The sequence below is a fragment of the Bos indicus genome, chromosome 9 (assembly GCF_029378745.1).
Source record: "Bos indicus isolate NIAB-ARS_2022 breed Sahiwal x Tharparkar chromosome 9, NIAB-ARS_B.indTharparkar_mat_pri_1.0, whole genome shotgun sequence".
Classification (NCBI taxonomy): Eukaryota; Metazoa; Chordata; class Mammalia; order Artiodactyla; family Bovidae; genus Bos; species Bos indicus.
Genome location: NC_091768.1, coordinates 95398896 through 95423801, shown reverse-complemented (window position 1 = coordinate 95423801; position 24906 = coordinate 95398896). Strand labels below are relative to the sequence as shown.

Sequence of the window (24906 nt, the reverse complement as noted above, 5' to 3'; positions counted from 1 at the left end):
CTCAGTCTGGAGGCTGGAAGTCCGGGATCAGGGTGCCAGCAGGATCAGGTTCTGGCGATGGCGCTCTCCCTTCCTGCTGACAGTCCCGCCTCATGTCCTTACACGGCATGCACGTGTGGACAGACCAGAGACCTCTCTCCTCCTTGCAAAGCCACGATCATACTGGATTAGGACCCCACCCTTACAGCCTCCTTCAGTCGTAATTGCCCCTAAAAGCCCTGTCTCCAAACATGGTCTGCAGCACCCTAGCCTGCTGCCCTGCTCAAATTCTTGTCCCTCTCCTGTGCAAGATACACTCACCCCGTCCTGGCAGCCCCCAAGTCTTCTGCCTCATTCCAGCATCAACACTCTTGTCTAAAGCCCAAGGTCCCATGTAAATCTAAGTCAGACATGGGGGAAACACCGTGTACAATTCACCTGAGGCCAAACTCCTTTCCAGCTGTGGAGCAGTGGAAGCAGACAAGCTATATGTGTCCAAAATACAGCTGTGGGGGCAGGTGCAGGGGAGAGTGCTGTCCGAAGGGAGGGAGGAAGGAGAGGGAGGCTCCCGGGAGAACTGCGCAGGGAGCACCTGGGCGCACTCACGGAGACCAGTCTGGGGGAGCTCCTGGAAGGACGGGCTGGCCCATCATGCGAGATCTCCATGGATGACTGGGACACTACTCTCGGCAGTCAGCTAACAAGCAGCTAATGGTGGATGAGCAAGGAGCAGAAGTAAGATTCTAGAGGGAGGCTGAGGAGTGGGCTGGAGGTTCAGAAGCTTTAACTCTCTTGTTCCCTCTGCCCACCCCCCCACTATGGCCTTCACAGCACATAAGGTCCTCAGTGAACACCTGATAAGTAACCCGCAGAGGCAGCTGCTGGCTGCCTCTCACCACAGCCCCGACCCCACAGAGCCCTACGGAACGCTTTCACAACCCCGGCAGAAGCAGCATTTAGAGAAGCCTTAACTTTTAACAGAGAAACAGCGGCCTCAAGGGCCCTACTGGCCAGCCGAGGCTGGCTCGTGTTTCATCCACAGGTCCCACCTCCGCACTGGCCGCCGTGTCCCGGGGGAGGGCCCCACCTGCTCGGCTGTCGGTCCGCGGGTCCATGATGACGAACTCGGGCCGAAGCTTGCTGACGCGCCGGCCCTTGAGGATGGGGACCAGCCCGCCCAGGTGCTCCAGGTAGAGTGTGTAGCACGGGCCGCCCACCTCCGGGTCGTCCTCTGTGCGCTTCATGGTGCAGTGCAGCCGCTCGCTGCCAGCCGACGGGTAACTGACGAAGTCCCGCATGTTGTTGGGGTCTGGAATTGGGGGCTGCAGGCAGGACACGGAAGGAAGAGCATGTGGGCCTCACCGGTGACTCTGTGCTGGCTGCAGCTCAGGACTCACAGCTCTGGGGGCCCATGGGACTCTCCCAGGAGCTTTCAGAAAGACCTCAGCCAGGACCCCACCTCAGACAGTGGAACGGGAACCTGTGGGCGGGCCTGGGCACAGGCATGTTCTCAAAACTCCACAGGTGACTCGAATGTGCAGCCAGGGTTGAGAATCGCTACTGCAGAACTAAGACTGTAAACCAACTCGGGGTGTGGGGGGGAATCATAACAGGTTCTAAAACTCTGATGTTTTAGAGAAAAAGTAACCAACAAGCCAATGTGATACTTAGAAGCAAGACAGAAAACAAAAAAGAGAATATTGTACAGAAAAGAACCTAAGGAGCAGAGGGAGGCCCAGAGGGTAGGAGGGAAAGCTGCCCTTAAACAGCGACTGGCAGCACAGTCCACCCACTCCAAGAACATCCTAGCTCCTGGGTTACTGCCAAGTTACAGCTGGCAGTCAGTGCGGCGTGGGGTTGGCCTCCTGAGCACAGGGGTGAGGAGAACAGACCCTAGGACTGAATGGGGCCCAATCCTGACCACTCCAGCAACTGTGGATGAAGAGCTATCTGACTTCCAGGAACACGTGCCCTGCTCTCGCACACGGGAATCACGGCAGCGGCTGCCACTGAGTCAGGACTGAACCGACAGACTGGTCGTTGGGAGGGCCACGCGGTCAGGCTCGGAACGCTACCTGTGCCACGAGAGGATCAGTTCCATCACCCAGGACCAATCTGCCTTGGACACGGACACGAGGGGCGGACTGCACAGGGGAGGACAACGGCAGACTATGGGTGCCACGTGACTGGTGCTCCACACCCCACCCTCCTCCCTGCGGTCCTTTGGGGGCAGGCGGGCAGGGTGAGGGAGGAGGCGGTGGGGCTTCACCTTGATGGTGGGAATGAAGGCAGTGGAGAGGTAGGAGCAAAGGCGGGGGGGCAGGGTCAGCTTGTTGACGTCCTTGTCCTCGCGCAGGGCGCTGGCGATGGCCTGCTGGCACAGCAGCTGCAGGCTGGACACCCGGTGCTCCACGCGCACCACGTACAGGGCCGGTCCCGAAGCCATCAGCAGCCGTGAGTCCCGGTGTCCCCAGCAGATGGACACGATGGGGCGCTGCCGGGGAGGGAAGGGAGGGTGAGTCAGCCTGGACTCTTGGGAAAGCAAACCGAGGTCACGCACCCCGTGTCGAGCAAAACAAAGTCATCTCACAGATCTGCAGCAAGTTGGTTTTAAAAAGCACAATAGAGAACATTAGATCCATATGATAGTCAGTACTGTCGGTGAATAGCAGTTAGGTCCCCAGGCCAGAGCCCAAAGCACCAGAACGGTGTTACAAAACTCTTTCACATGGATTATCTCATTAAATTAGGTGACAAAAAAACTTAACTGAACTTCATATAATGACATTTCTGCCAGGGGATGCACTTAGCCTGGGGTACAGTAACCCCTTTTCCTTACTGAGGCCCTGACTACTTGGATCCTGAAGTAACCAGTAGTAATCCAAGGCTTGGAGGGGTAGTGAGGAGGTAGACCAGATAGCCCATCACTTTGGTCCTGACAAGGACCATTTTAGATAGTCAGGTCAACACTGGATTCAAGCCACAAGCTTGTGACCCAGGGAATATTATATAACCCTGGAAGTCTTGTACTTTTTCATGAGTAAAATGGGGGCTGTGAGGATTAAAAGAGACGAAAAGATGCTTCTGGGACCCATCACAGGTGACAACCCAGAGATTCTCAGCTATCCTTGAGCTGACAGGGTAGGAAAGGGCAGAGAGAGGAACACAGTTTCTGTGGCAGCTGCCCTAGAGGTCTGTGGATGTTATTTGCTTTGAAAAAGGAGGATGATAGCCAAATACGCGAGTCAGAAACTGGCTGCGTCAGGGAAAAGAAATCCAAAGCTCAGGGGTTCCATCGGCCAAGGAAGAAAGAAAGAGGTGGAGGGCTGTGATGGAGAAGCAGCAAGAGAATCTGCTCCTTCCGATCTGGGCAGATGGAGTCCTAATTTAATGGAGTCCTGAGGGGCTGCCAGGATTGGAAGAGGGGACACCAGATCTTGCATATGAAACAGATAGGAGGAGAACTTTCACGATACTTCAGTGACAATCGTCGAGATAAAAGGAACACATGAAGACACTAGCTTAAAATAGCCTCCAGGGTCAGCTAATTCTGGTTTCAAATTAAAAACAAAATGCAAGGCTGGAGATAATTCATCTTTCACTGTCATCACAGCAAGGCCGGGCAGCCGCTGCGTGGGACCATGGCTGAGGTCCCCTGGAGGAGGCCCATGGGGCCTGGCGCTCAGTCTGGGGCCTTCAGACTACTTCCAAGATGGGCCTCCTTGTAAGAGGATCCCTCACAGAGGGTAGACCCAACAGAGAACACTGTTAACTGACAACAAGATGTGATCACAGCCGATGACAAGGCAGACAACACAGAAAAAAACATACCCCCTAAACTTCTTGCCATCAGCAACTACCTCCCCATTAGTGCAGTTTAGGACAAAAGTTCTTTTAGTAGCATAATCATGCTTAGTCATACTATAATATATAAGTGTATCAAATTCACACCCTGTACACCTGAAACTCACAAAGTGTTCATATCAAATAAATCTTAATAAAGCTGGAAATAAGTTAAGAAAATGAACACACACCACAAAATCCTTTTATACCTTGTGTATACTCGCACAGGCGCTTACACGTCCTCCTCCTCTCTACAAGGCTCGCTTCCTGCTGGTGCTCGCCTTCTTGCGCTGTTCACTGGGGCCCCAGCCTACGAGCCCTCACTATAAGTGCTGTGTTGTCTCAGAAAGCACAGGAGTCAAGGTGGCGGCACAGACACAGGGTGGGGCGCCTCCATCCAGCGGCCTCGCCCTCAGCCATTTCTGGGGCCCCATCTGTAGGTGGAACAGGCATTCCCCGGTCTCACCCAACCCAGCCTCACACACAGGGCATGTCTTCTCCAGGCACGCCCCCCTGCCCAGGATCAGCTGCAGCCGAAGAGAACCGTGTCTGCCCAACATTCTCTTCCAGCAGATACACACGACTCCCACAGATGATGTTTTTGTTTGAACAGCTGTCGTCTGCTAGGGAAAAACTCAGATGCAAATCTGTAGGCTTCATCGCTTTCTCAAACTGCACAAAATGACTATTTTTAGAACCAAGGCTAGAGGTGTGGAGTTGATAATATTCAGATCTTAATCTGTTGTAGGTATTTTGCATGTAAATCTGAGGCACAAGACAAGACACTGAGCTGCATTTCGGGAGCACTGGTGTGGCAGGAACCTGGTGCCCTGGTGAATGTGCTGGACAGACACAGGTGGCCCCTGGCTGGAGATATGCGACGTTCACAGGGAGCTGGGGAGCAGCTGTGGACAGTCAGGCTGCCCTCTCTCTGTGGCAGACGCCAGCCCCGTATGAGGAGAGGGGAGAGTCTGCTCCCTCAGCCTCCCTGGCCACAGTATCACGGATGGTCAACGGCCGGTTTCAACTCCTTACAGCAGATGAAGAGACGCCAAGGAGCTCCTGACCTCACTTCCTGCTGCCACATGATCCATGCCGTGCTTCCACCAATCATACTTGCCTATGAGCTGTCATCAGTCCGTCAGTGAGTCCCTGTACAGTGTATGTAGTGGGCCGGACACCTGCTGGGCATCTGGGGATTGACACAGAAGAAAAGGAATTCCCTGCTTCATGGGTCTGAGGCTCTGAGGAAGGAGGGGAGACAGGAGGGTCTTGGGCTCTGTGACAGGGACAGACGGTCTGATGGTGTCAGATGGTGACAACGCTGCAAGGTAAGAGCAGTAAGATAAGGAGCCAGAGGAAGAGCAGGGGTCATTTCAGGCAGGGGGACAGAGAAGGTGTCCCCGGAGGAAGTCTCAGCTGAGGCCTGACACGAGGGAGCTGTGGATGTGGACACAAAGATGATGCCTCTGACTGGAGCCCAAAGCTTCCCACTACTCCACCAACTGTGTGCACTGCATGGGGTCCTCTGATAACTCAGCAAAGTGAAAGTCGCTCAGTCGTGTCTGACTCTTTGTGACCCCATGGACCGTACAGTCCATGGAACCTCCAGGCCAGAATACTAGAGTGCATAGCCTTTCCCTTCTCCAGGGGATCATCCCAACCCAGGAATCGAACTCAGCTCTCCTACACTGCAGGCAGATTCTTTACCAGCTGAGCCACAAGGGAAGCCCAAGAATACTGGAGTGGGTAGCCTATCCCTTCTCCAGCAGATCTTCCTGACTCAGGAATCGAACTGGGGTCTCCTGCATTGCAGGCAGATTCTTTACCAACTGAGCTATCAGGGAAGCCCCTAAAAACTTGAGGGGAATAAAAATAAAAAGCAGGATGTCCTTCCCTCGTTAAAGATAAGCTGTTCAAGTGAGATTAGAGTCAACAGACCACAAAAGGGTCAAACCAGCTACACTGGCCTGAGAAAAAGAAAAGGTGGCCACCCAGTTAGGTGGTTTCTGGGTGATGAGGCCCTGCTGGGGAGTCAGACCCTGGGAATGTCAGAGAGGTCTCCTGTTACCCAATCACCTGCCTTCCTTTCTGTTGTTCTTTAGTCGCTCAGTTGTGTCTGACTCTTTGCAACCCCATGGACTACAGCCTGCCAGGCTCCTCTGTCAATGAGATTTCTCAGGCAAGAATACTGGAGTGGGTTGCCATTTCCTTCTCCAGGGTGTCTTCCCAACCCAGGGATTGAACCCACATCTCCTGCATTGGCAGGCAGGCTTTTTTGACTTTTACCACTGAGCCACCAAGGAAGCCTAAGCTCCCCCTAAGAAGGTGGGTATCTCTTTCAGAGGAAATACGCTTCAAATGTTTCATAGCCCCAGACAGAAGAGGGTATTCAACATTTGTACAGGCATGTACACAGAAGGAAAGCCTTCAAGAACAGTTCACTTGTAAATAGACCAAGGTGGTGACTAGTCACCGTAAAACTGTGTTGGTTGGTGCCATGGACAATTCTGAATATTAAGTTACAATGATTTGACCAAAAACTAAGCCACAGTAATAAAAGCTGGCTCAGGACTCACTTACCCAAACCTCCATTTTAAAAGAACACACACCATCCTTGAATTTTGTAAGCAGACAACCCCGGAAAGAACTTTTTCATCTATTTACAGCAAACAATGGGAAAAGAATACCTATGCCAGCTTTGTGAGAATAGGCAGAGTTAATTCTCAACAAAAGGAGGCAAGTACAGTTTTTGCTAAAAGAGTCTCCTTCAAGAGCACAGGAAGTCAATGACCATAATCACTCGCTTGACTTTTCAGTGTCCACACTATCTTCCTCCTCTTTTAATTTTTTATCCAAATATCTTATATTAATACCTGAACCTTACAGAATGTAAGGCGATTCTACCAATCTGCCTTTAATACAGAAAAAGTTCATAAAGCTAAAACACACAAACCCCCAAAATCCAACAATCTAACCAAACAAAACCAAACAAAAACACACTGATCTGAATTACTGAAGCCTTTGAACTGCAGTCAGTGATGCTAAACCTCAAACTCTGTGGTCAGATGATCAGATATGCAATTACATATGTGCGTACTAAGCCGGTTCAGTCGTGTCTGACTCTTTGTGACCCAATGGACTGCAGCCCACCAGGCTCCTTTGTCCATGGGGTTTCCAAGGCAAGAATGCTGGAGTGTGTTGCTATGCCCTCCTCCAGGGGCTTTTCCTGACCCATGGATCCAACTCTCGTCTCTGGCGTTTCCTGCATTGGCAGGCGGGTTCTTTACCATTAGCGCCACCTGGGAACCCCCAATTACATAGAAATGGTCACAGATAGCAGCTGGTGAGATGGGACTCTAGACTTTTAAAGTATGACAGGCAGGAAGGAAAGGAAAATGAATTAGAGTGCATTTCCTTCTAAGAGCATCAGCCTCAAGCATTGCTGCTGTGAGTAACTCAGGAGAATCCGTTTTAAGGCGAGGCTGCCACCAGTCTGTGCCGGGCACTGGCTTTGTGCGTAATAACCTACAATCTCATTAACTTGGAAATAAATTATCCAATCTAAACTGCATTTAGTTCTTTTTATAAACAGCCCAATAAGCTGCCTAACTTCCTTCCTGCCATAAAAACGTTCCTGCCTTTGGACAACTTGAACAGCACAGTACAGACACGTGATTCTAGAATCATTACAGATGACAGTTAAGCTGCTGCCACACGCAATCGATACTGTACTTGGTTTTTAAGAGCATCATTATTTAACTATATATTATTGAGGCAATTTTTCAATGGCTCAAACAGAGCCTCAAATGAAAACAGAGTCAACAATTTATTAAAATGCAGGGATGCTATGTGACTATCTTTTCCAAAGGTAGATAAGACAGCCAGTCTCTCTTATCCCTGAGCCTCAAATGGCTTAAACTCAGGATCTATGCTAGTCTCATGTGATAGCTGATGAGAACGCTTGCAGATGGTTAAGATCATTGAGCTTCTACTGCATTCTAAGCACAGTGAAGATCAGAAAAATAGAGAAACTGTGGTCTTTAAGAAAGTAAAACAAATAAACAAAAAAAGTGTAATACGTGCCAGAGGTAGTACACACCCTGACGGTTCACAGAGAAGAGGGGTCGCAGTCTTTGGGCAGATTTACCAAAGGACGTGGCTGTGTGGACAACAGAGACGATGGATTTCCCCAAGCTGAAATGGCCGGGAAGGACAGTCTCTGTAGGGGGGATGCAAGGGAAGGGTGCCCTGAGTCAGACAGAATCATGGTCGATGCTCAGTGCACTGGGAGTGCACTGGGAGTGTGTTTCAGCGCTTCAATTCACAAATGCTCTAGCAGACATAAAAGATCTTAAGTCAGAAAGGGCTGAGAGTTCCCAAGCTCTCCTGCTTGTCTCTCAGTGAGCCTAGAGGTAGAAAGCTGGCATGAGATCTGATTGAGGGCACACAGCCTGCTGGGTCAAATATTCAACAGAAAGAACTAAGAAACCGTAACTGTCCATCCGTCAATCCACTGAACACGTACTTACTGAGCACCTATACTAAGTTCCAGGAAATAGACTGGCAGTAGGGTCACAGTTACTGTGTAAGCAAGGTAACCTCTTCTTCAATCTCAAACACACAGGGACTCCAATGTCTACGTCTGCTTTGCCACACACACTGGCCTCCTGCTAACGGCCTCAGCTCTGCTCCACTTCAGCGCCTCCCGGGTCCGCCTCATCACTTGGAACCACTTCACTTCTGAAGCAGGAGTTTGAATTTCCTATCCATGCACCGCTTCCCACCCTGTGTTTATCACTTCTTTCTGAAAATGCCTGATTATGACTTTTTTTCTGGCCAGTATCAGGTCACAGAGCTTCTTCCCACTCCAACTCCATGGCTGCCCATTTCTGTAACCTTCTTCCCAGTTCCCTAAGTTCCTTCCATTCTTCATCTTTCTGCTACATAAATTTCTCCAATTCCTAGTATCAGGCAGCTTGTACCACTTCTGCCTCTAGGGGTTGCAGAGGTGGCCTGGCCTGGGCAACACTGAATCTCACTTTAAAACCACGCTGCCCTTCTCTGGCTGGGGCGTGACTCCAGCTTGTTACCTTGACTGGCTCCTACATCACCTTCTATACCCCAGCACTCAGAGCTCTGAGCTCAGGGCCCAGCTGCATAGGAGCCCCGCAAAATATGTTTGCTGGATGTTTGAACAGATGAACAAACAAATATGCTTATCTGCTCACAGAAGATTTTACATTGTCGAAACATACATTTAAATCCTGTAACTTGGGACCTTCCCAGCAGTCCAATGGTTAAGAATCTGCACATCCACTGCAAGGGGCTCAGGTTCAATCCCTGGTTGGGGAACTAAGATCCCACATGCCATGCAATGCAGCCTATATAAATAAATAAATAAAACTAATACAAATAAACATTTTTTTTTTAATCCTACAACTCAACAACAAAAAAACCAAACAATCTAGTTAGGAAATGGGCAATGGCCTTGAACAGACATTTTTCTAAGGAAGATATACACATGGTCAACAAGTACATGAAAAGATGCTCAATGTAACTAATCATCTGCTGCTGCTGCTAAGTCGCTTCAGTTGTGTCCAACTCCGTGCGACCCCATAAACGGCAGCCCACCAGGCTCCCCCGTCCCTGGGATTCTCCAGGCAAGAACACTGGAGTGGGTTGCCATTTCCTTCTCCAATGAATGAAAGTGAAAGTGAAGTCCCTCAGTCGTGTCCGACTCTTAGCGACCCCATGGACTGCCTACCAGGCTCCTCCATCCATGGGATTTTCCAGGCAAGAGTACTGGAGTGGGGTGCCATTGCCTTCTCCAAACTAATCATCGGGGATACACAAATCAAAACCACAGTGAGATCCACCTCGTGACCATCTGGATGGCTACCACCCAAAAGCCAGAAAACAGCAAGAGCTGGCAAGGACGTGGGGGGTCTCTGTGTACTTCTGGTGGGAGTGTAAACTGGAGCACCCACTGTGGAAACAGTATGGAAGCTCCTCAAAAAAGTTAGAAATAGAATTACCATATAACCTAGCAATTCAACTTCTGGGCATTTATCCAATAGAACTGAAAGCAGCATCTCAAAGAGATATTTGTATATTCCTGTTCACAGCAGCATTATTCATAATAGCCAAAAGCTGGAAGGAAACCAGACATCCACTGATGGATGAATGGATGAACAAGATGTAGTTGTACACATACAACAGCATATTCTTCAGCCTTAAAAAGGAACAAAATTCTGACACAGGCTACAATGTGGATGAAATAAGCCAGACACAAAAAGACAGACACTGCACGGTTCCACTTACACGAGGTATGCAGAATAGTCAAAAATTCACAGTCTTACACGATGAAACAGTTCTGGAGATTGGTTACACAATAATGCAATACACTTAAAAAATGGGTGAGACAGTAAATGTGTATTGTACTACAATTAAAAATATATGTATTTAGATAATTAGAGCTGGCATCTGGATTCCCAGGTGGCTCAGTGGTAAAGACTTCACCTGCCAATACAGGAGACACAAGACACATAGGTTTGATCCCTGGGTAGGGAAGAGCCCCTGGAAGAGGAAATGGCAACCCACTCTAGTAATGCTTGCCTGGAGAATCCCATGGACAGAGGAGCCTGGTGGGTTACAGTCCATGGGGGTTGCAAAGAGTTGGACACGACTGAGCACACACACAACTACAAATTTCCTAAAATCTGGCACACCTGTCTCTCTGATGAGCTGGGTCAGACTAGAACGTAAGTCCCTAGTTTATTATCACCCCCATCAACCATCAACTCACGCTCAGATCTATCTCCACTATACCTCCATGAGAGTGGAATTGTGTCTCCACTGTAATTGATCTACACCAGATCAAGCTACAGACTTCTGGGAAATAAGAACAAACAGAAAGGGGCCCGCATGTGCACACTTTTTAAAAGACCTTTAAGCTTTCCTATTTATTGTTCAACAATAATTTAGCTTAAATGGAAAAGTATATTACTGGCATAACAAACAAAATCAGAGTAAATAAACAAAGATGCACCATTTACTTCTCTGCAAGTTGCTGATTTTTACTTTGTAAAGATGATAAACACTAGCTCACTCTGATTACTCACTGTCCACCATTTAGGAATGGAAACGGATACATTTTGGTTAAAAGGCAAAAACTTTTTTTCCCCTTACTTCTTCTGGTTTATACCCTATAATTTAATTCATGGTCAACAAAAGATTAAAGTCTGCCAAAGAAAATTACAATGAGTAGAAGCAGTTCACGAGTACTTAATGGAAGTTGGGGGCAAATTAACACACTGCTGTCATAGCGTGTGTCCGACACACGTCCTTACTTGCACAAGCGTGTCCAGGGTAAAGATGTGCTCCCCACGAACGTTGTAGAACTTGACCATGGCACTCTTCAGAAGAGGGCCATTGGGGAGGTCACTGAACTGGCTTGGGCGCTCCATACCAGCAACTGCCAGGAGGTCTCCCTGCGTGCACCACTGGGCCACCACCTCTGAAACGAAAAAGAGGGAGGCAGTCAACATGAGCTGGCGGGGTGGGGGGGGGTTGTCTGTTCGGAACTCTCATTTAAGGAGTTTAAGAAATGGAGCCACTGAGCACGTACAACGGCGTCCAAGTTTCTCTTGTGAAGTCAACGGAGACTCTGAACACAGATGTTCACTACATGGGTGGGGAGTGTTCACTACATGGGTGGGGAGTGTTCACTACAGGGATGGGAGTGTTCACTACATGGGTGGGGAGTGTTCACTACAGGGATGGGGAGTGTTCACTACATGGGTGGGGAGTGCTCACTACATGGGTGGGGAGTGCTCACTACATGGGTGGGGAGTGTTCACTACAGGGATGGGGAGTGTTCACTACACGGGTGGGGAGTGTTCACTACATGGGTGGGGAGAGTTCACTACATGGGTGGGGAGTGCTCACTACGTGGGTGGGGAGTGTTCACTACAGGGATGGGGAGTGTTCACTACAGGGATGGGGAGTGTTCACTACACAGGTGGGGAGTGTTCACTACACGGGTGGGGAAAGTTCACTACATGGGTGGGGAGAGTTCACTACATGGGTGGGGAGTGCTCACTACGTGGGTGGGGAGTGTTCATTACAGGGATGGGGAGTGCTCACTACATGGGTGGGGAGTGTTCATTCCATGGTTGGGGAGTGTTCACTACATGGGTGGGGAGTGTTCACTACATGGGTGGGGAGAGTTCACTACATGGGTGGGGAGAGTTCACTACATGGGTGGGGAGTGTTCACTACAGGGATGGGGAGTGCTCACTACATGGGTGGGGAGTGTTCATTCCATGGGTGGGGAGTGTTCATTCCATGGGTGGGGAGAGTTCATTCCATGGGTGGGGAGTGTTCATGTAAAAGGGTGGGGAGTGTTCACTACAGAGATGGGGAGTGTTCACTACATGGGTGGGGAGTGTTCACTACATGAGTGGGGACTGCAGGTTCCCCTGAAACACACCTAAACCAGGAGAAAACCAGACACGATACATCTACTGCAGTACCAGCACTCCCACGACGAGAAGGCCACAACTGCGAGAGTGCAGGTAAGGTCAGAGAGCCCACCACTGTCCATCCTGAGTGTCCTTCCCTCTGCTGTGACCCCGACTCCCAGAGAGGACTCAGAGAGCTTACAAAAGCTCCAAGTGAAATGCAAATCAAGAGCAAAGCCTAAATTCAGTTCATTCGATGTTCTGTGCACTACTAGGCAGATGAAGTTCAGATAAAGGACGGGTCTGTGTATCAAGGCCTGGACTTTCACCCAGCATCTGGGTGATGTGATGTGGGGTCTCAGAAAAGAAGACGATTCCTCTGCTGGATGGCAGTGTTGTCAGACACACTGTCACAGAGATGTGATGCTCACCTACGAGCCATTCAGGACCTAGAAGAAATGGTTATTAAACATTGTGTCTAATTCCAATGTGAGCGATTCACTTATTCTTGCTGGTAAAACAAGTTGCTGGTACAGTAAGATTTATGGTGTAGCTTGTTTTCCCTCAAGATCCTAAAACTGGATCTGGCTTATCCGGAGATCCCTGAATCTGGAAGCCCGTGGCCGATTCTGCAGAAAGGCTGGAGTTGAAAGGTGCACCCCATGACAGGGACGGGTTTCAGAACTTGGTCTAGATTTCGGCAGTTCCTGAGCTCCACCTGTGATCTCAGCAGCTCTCTCTCATTCACGTGCGGCACTGATTCTGACATCAACACCGAGCACATTCTGAGGTCACTGAAGTTCCCCAGTTTCCCTGGAAGACTGAAAAGCAGTCCTGGGAGAAGACAGCTCTCCAGACCCCGGGAACTGAAGGCCCACTTGTCAAGTCAGCTGCAGACGGAATCTAGAGACAGATCCCAGCAGAGGGCTGAGAGGACGCAGTTATGGACAAACACAACATGGTAAAATCTCTACAACTGGAGGCAGTAAAAGCATCAGTAAATAGAGGATTTTTCTTATAGACAGGCATAAATAAGGTTGAGTATTGGGTGGGCCCAAAACTCTGTCCAGGTTTTTCCTAATAGGTAAGTGGGTGGTGGCCCCCACAGGACGGGCCCAGACACACAGCAGATGCGCAGCAGCTAACACAGGGAAGCCCAGGGTTCAAGGCGGCCATCTGCTAGATGGCGACATGTGAGTAAGGATCTTAGTCCAAACGTTTATGAGCAAATGCGCAGGGATTTCTTTGGTGCAGTTATAACATTACACTGAGATGGCGGTAGTTCCCAAAGGTATGTCATTCTTTTGAAAAGAGTAAGTTTCATAAGAATAATGCCATTTCTTGTTCTGAAGATTATATAACCAGGAACATAAAAGGATGCAGTGACAAGTGTGGGCCCCTCAATACTGAGCATGACCCAGGCCTGATCCACGATAGGCATGCAGCCATCAGGGACGCCCGGCCCCACCCCTTCCTTAGACGCCCACATCAGCGACGCATCTATTAGCCGTTAGACGTGTGCGCACTTGTGTGTGTGTGTGCGTGAGTGCGCCCGCACATGTGCACCTGTGTCCAGAGACAGGGAGGGAGAAAGAAAACGAAAAAGAAAGCGAAGGTTCCCGTTTGCCCCACCTCCATTCAGATCACAGCAGGTCCCTTTAACACGGGGACCAGAGACCACCCTGGAGCTTCTGCACTGCACCGTCCAACCCTGAAGAAACAGACTGGTTTTCCAGAGAACGCATCAGAGCCACCACCTCAGGAGACTTCCTGAACTGCACATTTCACAACACTCAGAATGCTGATGGACACCAATTTCCTCCTGAGACACCACTTCCTACCGCCCCCTCAGGAGGCCGTCAACCACTCACCACTGACCTTCACACGGACGCCTCGATTTGACAGGTTTGTCGCAACCACCAGCTGCTCAAGAAGCCTCAGAACCCTGGGGGCTCCTGTGTGTTGTCTGGAGGCGAGCGCCCCCTGTCCGAGAGGACCGCTCCTCCCGAGAAGGGCAGGTGAGGACGAAGTGACTGTTGGGAGAGCTTCCTCAAGATGAGACTAGACAGGAATCGACTGGTCAGACAAGCAGAGGAGCGAGAGGAAAGACCTTCACGGACAGACTCCATTAAGCCCTGTAGAGGCCAGTGGTCAGGAGGCCTGGGAGTGACACCCAGCTCGCAAGGCGGGCGGCTCCGTACCTTTCAGCCCTGACTGGATGATGGTGGGAGACAAGTCGTCATAGCTGTTCATCAGGCTGATATCTCCGGAGGTGAAGCTGACAGTGAGCAGGGGCTTGATGTTCTGCACCGGGATGGGGTACGCTGCCGGACCATCTGCGGGAACAGAAGTGCCGGGTGAAAATGAGGTACGAGCACGTGACCTGAACCCAGGCCAGCACCTGCAGCCCTGCGGAGGCCTGGAAACCACTAACAGTGCAGGCCAGACCCTGGGCTGGGGGGGTCACCCAGGAAGGTGGTGCTGCACAGCATCAGGCTCTAACCACAGGGGCACGGGGGGAGCCCCGGACGAGAGGTGGTGGGGACAGCAGCCCTGTGGGTACCGGGCGGGGCTCCCTGGGCTCTGGGTGCCCTGCTGAGAGTTTACCAACCTGCGTGTCTCTGGTGATATGCAAACGTGAATTACTTTAACATCACGTGACATAGGAGGATGGGTGGGAAGGTTGAAAACATTTTCTTAATCCTGGTCCAAGGTACCGAAAGCTGCCTTTCAACACTGGACGCACTTTCACTGAACATTACAGGCATCGAGCAGCCACCGTGAATTGTTTTTACCAAAAGAGACCCCACATCTGGAGGAGGCCCAGACTGGCTGTGGCTGATGCCCAGTGTGCGTGAGTGTGAGGAGACGTGTGTGTGTGTGTGTGTGTGTGTGTGTGTGGAGACGTGTGTGTGTGTGTGTGTGTGTGTGTGTGTATTAAGGAAGGAGCCCTGAGGGGTGCTCCTCTGCGTCCACCCCCTGCAGTGGGTCAGCCTGACACCTGCTCGCTTGCCCTGCTCAGCTCACCTGTGGAGGCTCTTATAATAACTGTCCTCTGCTTCACTTTTAAGATACTACAAATACTGGCCTCTGTGCTCGAATTCCCAAGGTCACCAGGAACACCTTGCTCTCTCTGAAAGTCAAGTTTCAGTCTCCTCCAAACTGCCCCACTGCTTCTGAGGAGGGGAACCGGTTAGAGTGCAGCTGGGAACTAATGCTGCTCTTAGACTTCATCTGGACATGCTCCATCACCTTGGTCTCTGGACCCTGTTTCTGCCCTAGTAAGAGGGGAAGAGCAAGTATGCATTCAACCCAGTAAGTCCTGTTTTAAAAGTATACTGAGCCGAGTGCTGAAAGACACCAATCTGATCACTGCCACCGGCAGTCAGTCCTTCCGTCTCACTACTCATCTCACTACTTGTCTCCTTTAAAAAGAAAGGCCCTTTAAAAGGAGCAGGAATGGGACCCCGGGGGAGAGTCAGAGCCCTGGGGGGGCATGCTGAGGGCTGACAGTGGGGACGGCCAGGCCAGCACCCACCCCCAAGGCTTCTGCTCTGGGGCCTCAGGCATGCTCAAGGTGGCGGGGGGAGGCAGAACCCGAAATCACCCCCACCAAGGGGCTGAAACCATCTATCATGACTGGGCCAAATGTTCACAAACTCAGATGTCACCTACTCTAACATCACTGTAAGGCTTGGAGGTGGCGGGGTGAGGGCAGTGGGTTCTTCTGAACTGAGCAAGGGAAGATCTTTTGCCTGAAATAAACAGGCAGGGACATGGTAATGTGCTGGCCTTCGTCAGGGGCAGAACTAACTAACCCTTTCCTCACACAGCCAGGGTCACCGGCTTCAGTAATGTTACGGATCTAGAGCACTATGGGTTAGGACGTAGGAACAGCACAGCAGTTCTCACCTTCAGCTCTGTTCTCCCTAGGCACCACCCCCCAATACCTCAGGGTCACGGAAACGGCCATCAGTCTCGTTCTGCGTCTAGGAAAACCAGTGGAGGGCCAAGCCACCCAACCACTGATTCTGCGAAAAGGGATGGCAGAGAGGTAGGTGATGGTCCCATCCAGGTCAGAGACTGGGTGGGCTGGCTCTGCCCTGCATTCCACTGAGAACCCTGCCCAATGGGAAGGGGTCCTTCTCCTCCTGCCCTCCCAGCAGGGCCACCTTGGGGCGGGGAGTAGTCGTCCGAGTCGGTGTCGCTCTCGCTGCTGTCCTCCACCAGGAAGGCGGGGTAGTTCCAGGACATGCTGAGGATGCCATCCGACTCGTGCAGCAGGACGTGGGCCAGCATCCGGCCATGGCAGTCCATGACGATCACCTGTCCGTCGGCGGTGCCGAACAGTACCTGCAGCAGAGGAGCAGGACTCCCGATGGGCGGGCAGAGAGGACAGCGGTTGTGGCCCCACCCCACTCCCACCTCAATGTGTTCACAGGACACAATACTTGAGAACTGGAAGAAGAGACCAGTTAAGCAAAGGAGGGATACACAAAGCTTTGTTAGCTGGCTCTTACTGGAAGAATTTTAGTCCTCTATTAGCGAAAGGGAACTAGTGCTGTAATAAATATGTTATGTGGACGCTTTCAAATAATGTCAAAATCACTGTCACATTTTGTGGGTTGCTTTTTTTTTTCAGTTGGAGGAGGAGGGTCAAGAAGAAGATAATATTCTCTTATTTTTCTCTAAAAAAATAAAAGAAAAGCAGCAGCAGAGGATCATCATGTGCAAGTGTACGTAAGCCTGTTTATCTTGTTGTTCCACTTCACTGAGAATAGTACCAGGGCTGACGTATTTAAGTAATAACGTTATAGTAAATTAATGGTATTAATATATTAAGTGCTTGCTTTGTGCTAAGCACAATTCTAACAAAGTTTACCTCATCGACTGTCTGAATAATCCTGGCAGCTAAGCGCCAGCACTGCTGGCGTGGAGCTGAGACAGAGCTGACGCCTTGTGTACTGAGGGCTGCTCCTGGGGGCCCCAGTCACCCGCCCTGAGCACAGGAACGTGCTGGGGTGCGGGCAGGCACACGGCCAGGGCTAAGCACAAGCAGGCAGAGGAAGGCTGGACGCGGGGGTCGGGGTGATGGTGGGCGCCCGCCATCAGAGCAGCAGAGGAGCCGCTCACACTGCTGGAAGCCCCCTGACCGGCGTCATTCTGATGGGTGGCCCTGAAATCTTTGTATTTTTTGTGTCTAATGAGAATTCTCTAATCGTTAGCAACTCATTGTGAGAACCATGCAAGTTATTTCCATTTTATAGATGCAGAAACAACTTAGCAGAGCTCAAGTAAGTTGACAAAGTCATTAAGTGGTCAAGCCAGGGCTATTTACCTAGAAAGACCAGGATTTACATAAAGGGAAAGTTATTTAAGACTCTTTAGGTCCATGCCTCTTTCTGCTTTTAAGATTCTGACATGGAGCTTTTGGACCTAACAAGAGCTGTGGGTACAGTGGACATTAAATAAGTATTTATGGTTACATGAGAGAGTTAAAGTCAGTGACAATCAGAAGGCAATCTTAGGACATAAATCCAGATGATTAAGAAAGACTAATTGCAAAAGAAGATATATTTCATTTAAGCAGTAATAAGCTGACAGAATTTACAGAGCTGTTGAGATAAACCAATTGTCCATCAAATATTCCTTTATACATGAGCTACATTTTAATGACTGGAAAGTAAGAAAAAAAAAAGGAAAGCTGAAACAGTTTTCCTTCAGGGCTGGTGATGAATCATTACTGAATGCTGCTTACAGGAAAAAGAGATAAGTTGTACTAGGAACACAGTAAAAGTCATTTTAGGAAAAGCTGAATTCTTGGCTGCCAGCATTGAAAATGAGTATCCACCAGCATGCCCACAAGGACCTCATGAGACGTGGGCAGGGGGTGGCAGACCCGGCAGGTGTCTCGTGAGCAGTCCGCAGTGCAGATGAAGATGGAACACGACCTCTTATAATTTCAACTACAATTTGCATATTTCAGAGGAGGAAGATGTATGGGCAGCCCTCTAAAGTGACATCCCAGGACGCAAGCTTTTATTCTCCGCTTCCCACATCCTCACTCACTTGTTCAAGCACGTCTCAAGGGCAGCGTTATACCTGGGAGCGTGTGAAGGGGTTATTTCACAGTTATGACTTTGTTTCTCATAAACATAGCTCATGAGCAGCCAACAGCAAACAGTTATTCTTCTCAAGTACCCAGAATTAAAATGTTTATCAATCCCAAACAAGCTCCCTGGGCCCTTCCACTGTAGTTCCCAGTCTCCGCTGGCATGGCGATCCTCACTATTCTTGTGTCTTACTGTGTGGCTATCTGATCTGTCTGACTTCCGTGCTAGACATAAGCTTTTGAGGACATGGACTGTGTCTGCTCTCACTGCGCTCTCCCCAGGGCCTGTCCTCAGAGGACACACAGCAGCCTCTGTGAAGGGAGGGAGGAAATGAAGCATTGTTTGAGTAACACATTTTTCCATTTTGGAGAACAGACACCATCTAGTTCCTGAATGAAGGACTGGTGGCTTAATGAGTTTTCAGTGTTCAACATCACACTAAAGCAAAAGAGGACAAGAGAACCAGCCTCCAAATTCCCCAACATTAATCAACTCCGACTGCAGCTCTCTTGGAAGTTAATGCACTGTTAAGATCAGGGAGAAGGAAAAAGGCATCCCTGACGCTTGAGCTGTCAAGCAGCGACAGAGGAAGTTACTCTGTTTTGGAACAAGTATGTCAGATAACTGAAGAACACTGATGTGATGTAAAATCAGATTTCTGAAGATCTCCTCTATTACAAGTTCTTTAAATGCCTCATCACTTTGAAATAGATAAAGCTTCTCCAAGCCAAGGACTTCAAAGGAACAAGACAGCAAAGTCTAAACAATAATGAATACACATATGGGCAAAGGCATCACTCTCTGCAGCCTCTCCTCCCTGCTTCTGGGGCTCTGGACAGACTGGTCTGGCTCCTCTTGCCCAGGCTCGGTCTCCTCCTTTAGGCTTGGCCCAGACCCTTTCCCCTCTCTAGGAGGTCACAGTCATGTCCATGGCCTGGCTTGGTCCCTGTCCAGGCCATTCCCCTAAGCTCCAGACTCACACACTCCAACTGCCTGCCAGCCTCTGACCCCCAGATGTGTTAAAGGCCAGGCCCGTCAGAGTCAACCTGTCCCCGATGAGGTGCATGACCTCGTCTGTCCCCCGGGCCAACACACACAGCAGGTCCTCTGCCGGCAGAGACTGTGGTTTGTGCTTTATCTCCGGTGTCCGGTACGGGGTCTGGTATGTAACAGGGATTCAGACATCACTTGTCAAGGCTTTTGAGACCCACCACACAGACTTGTCCTCACTCTAGCCATGGTCCCCACAGTACTCTGTTTCTGTGGCACCATGAGCTTCCCGAGGGCAGGTCTGCGGCCATAGGCTCTCACCTGCTGCCAGTCACCAGTGGACGCTCAGGGACTCTCAGTAAATGCATTTCTGCCCAAAGCTTTAGCCTTTGCCCAAGTTTTCCTACACATGAACAGCTTCTTTCTTTTCTTCTTTTAACTAGATCAATGCTCAAATTTTCCCATAAAACTGGCCTCCAAAACACTTTTAGTTATAGATAATTTAAATTTCTGTCTCATATTTTCCTTACTATTTCTGTTGGACTGCAGGCTTCACCGAGGGGTGGGAATAATGCTCCCTCTGTAATATGTACACTAAGAACCAAAGATGGTAGAAACCTGCCAGCCCTTGGGTTCAATGGCTGTCCCTCTGGACACGGGACACTGCTTCAGGGCAGTGTTTAATACCATTGCAATGTTTTTTAAAAATTATGGTATCCACATATAATCTCTCCATTCTAAACTATTTTTAGATGTAATCATTTTAAAATGTAACACAATTATCACCAGCAATTTAAAATGAACTAAGCCGCAGGAAGAAGACAGAAAATCATTCAAAAGATTCATGTTTTGCAACCAGTGATGATGTATCATCAGTACCTTTATCTCTGGAGACTGGTCCTCATCTACATTCTTGAATAAAGACCATGTTAGGAAATTTCAACTATAAAAATATATGCTTCTGTAAATGCAGTAGAGTTCAACGAGTAGCATACAAACTAGTCACAAAAGGAGTTGATTTTTCCCATTTATTTGCTTTTGTGATTTAAAGCTGGGGAGAGGATGATAAAGTTATTACAAATCCCGACTGCAGGCATACCTCATTTTATTATACTTTGCATATATTGTATTTTTTTTTAAACTAAAGGTTTGTAGCAACCCTGCATCAAGCTAGTCTCTCTATGCTGTTTTTCCAACACGATTTGGTTACTTTGTGTATCTGTGTAATATTTTGATAATTCTCACAGTATTTCAAACTTTTTCATTATTATATTTGTCATGGTGATCTGTGACCAGTGACCTCTGATATTACTATTGTAATTCTTTTGGGAAACCAGGTCCATGTAAGATGGTAAACTTGATTATTTAAATGACAACAAAGGCTCTAGAATATGACATAAACTTAGTTGATAAAGCAGGGTTTGTGGGAACTGTCTGATTTTGAAAGTTCCCCTCTGTATAGAAAGCTATCAAACATAGCACTGCATGCTACAGGGAAATGGTTCCTGCAAGGAAGAGCCGATTAATGTGGCAAGCTTCACTGCTGTCTCATTTTAGAAATGGCCACAGCCACCCCCGCATTTAGCAACCACCACCCTGAGCAGTCAGCAACCATCAACACTGAGACAAGGCCCTCCACCAACAAAAAGATTACCACTTGCTCAGATGATAGCATTTTTCTTTTTAGCAATAAAGTATTTTAAAATTAAAGGATATACATTTTTTTATTTTAGACATAATGCTATTGCATACTTTTAATAGACTACAGTATAGTATAAACATAATTTTTGTATGCACTGGGAAACCAAAAAATGTAACTGATTCACTGTAGTGCAATGGTCTGAAACCAAACCCACAATACCTCTGAGAGAGGCCTGCACCTGGTGTCAAGTGCAGTGTCAAGTGTCATGCACGGCCATGGAGGGAGGAGGGGAGGGAAGCATAGTAACGTCCCTTTGCTCCTTGGCAGGAATATTCTGTCCTGAGATGCACTGAAGTAACACTTTTGTTCTGAAAGACCATCCTGTCAGCTTCAAAACACTAGCTTTCAAATGTGCTTCAAGGCCAGATTTGAGCATTTTGTGACTAATATTTTTCAGTATTTTTTCAGCCACTGACATCAGACAGTTGTAAAGGACAGAATTGCTCAATTGATTAACAGAGTATTTCCTGGTTCAAAAAAAAGGATAAAATATAACTTCACAATTGATTCTAATAATCATTTCTAAAACAGGCATTTTAAGACTTATTCTGATAAACATGGGAAAGAAATCTAGCCCAAAACAGCTATAATAAAAATTTGTATCTTTGGGCTAAACATGTAATTTTGAAGTCATTTCATCTCCTCACTGCAGGATAACTGCTTATAAACTAACCTATAAAGAAGAGCACCTACTCTATGTTTAAAGATTTTCAGAGAAGGAAATAGTCTATCCACCTCAGGTACTGAATTTAACATTAAATAATTTTCATTGCTATAACATTCTTCCCCAAATCTTTCAGGTTCCATTTTAAAGTTTATTCATCCTTTTAAGACACCTACATATTATTTCTGGGGAGTGGAGGGGAACAGTCTGACTACAGGAGTAATTTAAAAACACATTTACCTAGGATACCTCTGGAAGGACACACACGTAACTGGAAACACCGATCACCTCTGGGGACAGAAGAGGGTGGCTGGGGGTAGTGGGGAGAAAGGGAACTTTTCATCATATATCCTTTTGAACATTTAGGATTATATACCATGTGAGTATGCTATTGAAATATACTTAAGTACACATGGAATGAAGTACAGAGAAAAGGTTCAGGAATACAGCTCCATTATCAGATCTCTGGAGCTGGATGAAATGTGCTGGGCCTGTTTGCTGAAGATCGTCTTAAGTCTACTGGCAAAACACGCTTTCCTTTGCAAAGAACTCAGAATTGGGAGTTGGCTTGCTAGGGGTCTGGTTCTGTTTTGATTCCTAACTACTTATGTCACTTTGAATTGATCATTTGCCTTCCTGAGTACTGTTCTCATCTTCATCTAAAAAAAGTTGTATTAGATGAGTTCTCAAATCCTTTCCTGTTTCAAAAGGCTCCAACTCTTTCAATAAATACCTAAATACATTTCTCATTATGTAGAAATAGTCATTTTTTCCTGTGGCTACTAATAAACTTCCTTAACAAAAGGGCTAAAAGGAAATGATTTCCTGGTCTGAGGAAACTGAAAACCTTGTGACTCAACAGAAGAGGTCAGGGTGCGCAGTGATGTGGGCGGGCCCAACAGCGCCTGTGGCTGCTGTCGAAGGTCAGTGAAGCCAACACCAGTCAGGGAGGCAAGATCAGATTTTATCCAGGAATCACTACTGCAGGACAAGGAGCTGATCTCAACTTCCACTTGTGCAGACATGACGGGGCATCTTAAAGGGAGAATGGGAGAGGGGAAGAGGAGGGAGGCGGGGTGCTGAATCTTGTCAAATGCTTTGTCTGCATCTACTGAGATGACCATATGGTTCTTACCCTGTATTTTGCTAATGAGTGTATCACAGTGATTGATTTTTATATGGTGAACATCTTGTTATCCCAGGGATAAATCCCACTTGACTGTTGTGTGAGATTCTTTTAATGAGCTGTTTCACTCAGTTTGCTAGTATTTTGTTGTGGATTTTTGCATCTATGTTCATCAGGGATATTGGTCTGTAATTTTCTTTCCTTACAGTGTCTTCATCTGGCGTTGGTCCCCAATACTATAAAGCTTTTAGAGGAAAACAGGCAGAACACTGACATAAATGATAGTAGTAACTTTTTCAACTCAGCTCCTAGGGTAATGGAAATAAAACAAAAATAAACAAGTGGGACCTAATTACAAAGCTTTTGCATAGCAAAGGAAATCACAAGCAAAATGAAAAGACAACCTACAGAATGGGAGAAAATGATGCAACCAACAACGGATTAATCTCCAAAATTTACAAATAGCGTGTGCAGCCCAATATCCAAGAAACCAAACAACCCAATCAAAAAATGGGCAGAGGATCTAAACAGATGTTTCTTCAAGGAAGACATACAGACATACAGAGGGCCAAGAGGCACATGAAAAGACATTCAACATCGTTTTTAGAGAAATGCAAATCAAAACTACAATGAGGTATGTAGTCAGAAAGGCCATCATCAAAAAATCTACAAACAGGACCTACCTGGTGGCTCAGTGATGAATCTGCCTGCCGACGCAGGAGACATGGGTTCAAGCCCTGATCAGGGAAGACCCCATAAGCTGCGGAGCAGCTAAGCCCGTGTGCCCCAAGTACTGAACCTGTGCTCTAGAGCCTGGGAGACGCAACTATGCCACCCATGTGCCGTAACTACTGAAGACCGCACACCCTAGAGCCTGTCTGTGCTCTGCAACAGGGAAGCCACAGTGAGAAGCCCACGCATCGCAGCTAGAGAGCAGCCCGCTCGCCACAACTAGAGAAGAGCCTTGCGCAGCAGTGAAGACTCAGCACAGTCAGAACTAAACAAATAAATAAAAATTTTAAAAATCTACAAAGAATAAATGCTGGAGAAGGTGTGGAGAAAAGGGAACCTTCCTATACTGTTGTTCGGAATGTAAATTGGTATAGCCACTATGGAGAACACTGATGGAGGTTCCTTAAAAAGTTAAAAATAGAACTACCATATGATACAACAACAGTATATTAAAAAGCAGAGACATTACATTGCTGACAAAGGTCCATCTAGTCAAAGCTATGGTTTTTCCAGTAGTCATGTATGGATGTGAGAGCTGGACCATAAAGAAAGCTGAGCACCAAAGAACTGCTGGAAGCAGCATGTGACATATTATACCACGTATATAATTATTAAAACAAACTTGATGTAGTGTTTGAAATTAAAAAAACACACATATCTGTTAGGTCTACTTGGTTTATAGAGTTGTCAAAGGGCACTGTTTCTCTATGGATTTTCCATCTGTATGTTCTATCTAGTATTGAGAGTGACAGTGAAGTCTTCTATGTTACTGGATTGCTGTCTGTTTAGATTGCTGCAGAAGTTAATTGTGGTTTTGCGTTGTTGAACTTTGCTGTTTGATATTAAAATACATTCTTAAATGTGGTTATGTTATACATCATCTTAATGTGCATTTTTCACTTTATTTTTTTGCTAATGACTTGCTGTTTGTTTTATATTTATTTAGACTAGGGAAATGATGTTAGACCAAAAGCAAATTTGAGCAATTTTCTTATTCAAGTTCAAAATGGGTAGTAAAGCAGCAGAGACAACTCACAATATCAACAACACATCTGGCCCAGGAACTGCTAACGGATGTACAATGCAGTGGTGAGTCAAGAAGCTATGCAAAAGGAGACAAGAGCCCTGACGATGAGGAGAGCAGTGGCTGGTCATTGGAAGTTGACAACGACCAACTGAGAGAATCACTGAAGCTGATCCTCTTACAACTACACAAGAAGTTGCTGAAGAACTCAATGTCGACCATTCTACAGGCATTAGGCGTTTGAAGCAAACTGGAAAGGTGAAGGGGT

The 24906-nt window shown here is 47.8% G+C and overlaps 1 protein-coding gene across 7 annotated transcripts in view; it reads right to left on the bottom strand.

The window, feature by feature from the left end:
• The window catches only part of TULP4 (TUB like protein 4), a 199318-nt gene that overhangs the window by 17494 nt on the left and 156918 nt on the right, over positions 1-24906 (bottom strand). For 4 of the 7 annotated variants that reach the window (XM_070796447.1, XM_070796450.1, XM_070796452.1 and 1 more), the window contains 6 exons: positions 16460-16640; positions 14489-14623; positions 11175-11341; positions 2249-2473; positions 2055-2123; positions 1067-1301 (listed from right to left, as the gene is read on the bottom strand). In XM_070796447.1, the coding sequence (XP_070652548.1) occupies positions 1067-1301; positions 2055-2123; positions 2249-2473; positions 11175-11341; positions 14489-14623; positions 16460-16640 (1012 nt within the window). The other 3 variants (XM_070796448.1, XM_070796451.1, XM_070796454.1) reach the window with 2 other exon arrangements.